The sequence below is a fragment of the Vigna radiata genome, chromosome 1 (assembly GCF_000741045.1).
Source record: "Vigna radiata var. radiata cultivar VC1973A chromosome 1, Vradiata_ver6, whole genome shotgun sequence".
NCBI classification, from domain to species: Eukaryota; Viridiplantae; Streptophyta; class Magnoliopsida; order Fabales; family Fabaceae; genus Vigna; species Vigna radiata.
This window is the reverse complement of record NC_028351.1, coordinates 25863440-25866457: the sequence shown is the minus strand read 5'-3', so window position 1 is coordinate 25866457 and position 3018 is coordinate 25863440. Positions and strand designations below refer to the sequence as shown.

At 36.1% G+C, this 3018-nt stretch overlaps 1 protein-coding gene across 1 annotated transcript; it reads left to right on the top strand.

The window, feature by feature from the left end:
- The first annotated feature begins 825 nt into the window (after nucleotides 1-825).
- On the top strand, nucleotides 826-2740 carry LOC106760165 (probable LRR receptor-like serine/threonine-protein kinase At1g34110). Its single transcript, XM_014643621.1, has 3 exons — nucleotides 826-999; nucleotides 1242-2047; nucleotides 2140-2740. Exons 1-3 carry the CDS (start codon nucleotides 826-828, stop codon nucleotides 2738-2740), a joined length of 1581 nt encoding a protein of 526 aa, XP_014499107.1.
- The last annotated feature ends 278 nt before the right edge of the window (nucleotides 2741-3018 follow it).

The following is a 3018-nucleotide window of genomic DNA, read 5'->3' as shown; positions in this document are numbered from 1 at the left end:
ATTTTTATACATCATTCTAGAATCCTTCTAGATAGGATATTTCTAGAATTTTATTTTGGACCCTCTTTAGTTTTGGGCCTTCTCTAGTCTTGGGCTTTTATCTTTTAGGCCCAATTTACATTCTAACTCTTTTTTCCTAGGAGCTTCTCCATTCTTCTAGAATTTGCATTACACTTTAACATTGTCTACTCTCCATTCCTTAACTGTTAATGAGTTGAGTTCATTGCATAGTCTTAAATCCTCTCCCCAATGGCTACAAACTATCCATAAAATCATTCCAAACTTAACCGAGCTTAGACTAGTTGATTGTAATCTTCTGGACAATGATATCCAATCTTTGTTCCATTCTCAATCTTTCAACAATACCATTTCTCTTGCCATCCTAGACCTCTCTTTTAATATGTTGAGATCGTCAACCCTTCCAGTCTTGTTTAACTTTAGCCTTCACCTTCAAGAGCTTTATCTTTCTCACAATAATATAGCTTTGTCACCTTCTCTATTTCCAAAATTTTCATCTCTTAAGATCTTGGACCTCTCCTATAATAATCTAACATCATCAATGTTTATGGAGAATTTTAATATCAGCTCTAAACTGCAAGAGCTTTATCTTGTAAAATGCAGTATTATGGATAGAAGTTTCCTTGTTTCTTCTAGCTCTACAATGAATTCTTTGTCTTCTCTTCTCTACCTTGACCTGTCAGATAACCTGTTAAAGTCATGTTCTATATATTTCACCGACTTTCTAACTTAACGACCAATCTTTGTACCCTTTACCTTGATTATAACTTGTTGGATGGTTCCATTCCAGATGAATTTGGAAAAGCGATGAACTCTCTTGAAAATCTTTACGTCTCCAATAGCAAACTACAAGGCAAGGTTCCTTCTTTCTTTGGTAGCATGTGCAGATTACAGAGATTAGACCTCTCAAATAACAGGTTGCATGGAAAATTTCCAAACTTTGTTCAAAATTCTTCATGGTGCAGCAGACACATACTTCGGGTATTCAACCTATCTTACAACCAAATTACTGGCATTATACCCAAGAGCATCAAACTACTATCTGAGTTAGAGTTTTTATCATTACAGGGGAATTCTTTAGAGGGTGATGTCACTGAATCTCATCTTTCCAACTTTTCCAAATTACTTTCCTTATACTTATCACACAACTCTCTCTCTAAAAATTTGTCTCTGGTTGGGTTCCTCCTTTTCAATTAAGGTTCTTGTTTCTTGCATCTTGCAAGATAGGTCCGAATTTTCCTAGTTGGATTCAAACTCAAAATTCCTTAATCCAATTAGATATATCTGATAATGGGCTGAATGATTTCGTACCAGAATGGTTTTGGAACAAGTTGCAAGTTCTGTGCACTTTGAATATGTCTCACAATAATCTCATGGGTACAATCCCTAATATACAATTGAAGCTTCGTTTGAGACCATCTATAAATTTAAATTCAAATAAATTTGAAGGAAAAGTTCCATTATATTTCCTACAAGCTTCTGAGTTGTTACTCTCCACAAATAAATTCTCAGATTTCGTATGTGTAAATGTCACAAATACAAGCTTGGCCACTTTAGATTTATTAAATAATCAAATAAAGGGGCAACTTCCCGATTGCTGGAAATCCGTAAATGGATTACTCTTTCTTGATTTAAGTAGCAATCAATTGTCAGGGAAGATTCCCATCTCCATGGGTACCCTTGTCCAATTGGAAGCTTTGGTTTTACGAAACAATAATTTAACGGGCGAATTGCCTTCCTCTTTGAAGAATTGCAACAATTTAATTATGTTGGATGTGAGTGAGAATATGTTGTCCAGTTCAATACCATCATGGGTTGGAGAAAACATACAGCAATTGATAATCTTGATCATGCGAGGGAATCAGTTCTCAGGAGATATTCCCCTTCATTTGTGTTATTTGAAGCGTATTCAATTGTTGGATCTTTCCAGAAATAAGATGTCTCAGGGAATTCCAACTTGCTTAAACAATTTTACAGCATTATCTCAAAAGGGCATCGACAAAGGTGAAACTGAAAGTCGTGTGCATTGGTACAATACTCTTACAATGAAATTTATAATTTTTTCGGTGCTAGTTATTATACGTTTCATATAACGTGAATGTGGAAAGGTATGGAACGCAGCTTCACACGTCTCGAATTGATTCTCCAGACCATTGATCTCTCATCTAACAACTTAACAGGTGAAATGCCAAAAGAGATTACACACATGCTTGGGTTATGTTCTTTGAACTTATCAAGAAACAATTTGAATGGTGAAATTCCTTCGGAGATTGGGAACTTAAGTTTACTAGACTCGCTTGACCTATCACGAAACCATTTCTCTAGAAAAATTTCTTCTACTCTTTCTAATATAGATCGTCTTGCCATGTTAGACTTATCAAAAAACCATCTCAGTGGAAGAATTCCATTAGGAAGACAATTGCAAACCTTTGATTCCTCAAGTTTTGAAGGAAATCTTGATCTTTGTGGGAAACCACTTGAAAAAAGTTGTCCTGGAGATGAGACAACGATAAAGTCTGAAGGGCCAGAAGGGCGTGATGAAGATGATAATTCAATTTTCTATGGAGCATTTTACATGATTTTGGGGCTAGGGTTCTTCATAGGCTTCTTGGGCTTATTGGGTCCATTACTACTTTGGCAATCATGGAGAGTTGCTTACTTGATGTTATTGAATAGACTGATAGACTATATACTTGATGGGAACATCTCCAAGACTCCCTGAAGCATGCTCCAAGTCGCAGAGAATTGGCAGCGGAAAGATGAAGAAGATGAAGTTTGAAATGCACGGTAGGTGTTTGTGAAAAATGTGTGAAGGTGTTTGGATGGATGTTTGGTAGAATTCTAACTCAGTAGGCTTTCCAAAGGGGAAAGGAGCTAGAGGAGGTGCAAGATAACAAGACACAAGTTTGAACTTGAGAGGACGACTGAGAATTCAACAACATTTCATTACTCCAAATCAAGTTGAATTTACAAGTGATGAAGCTCTCTATTATAGATGAA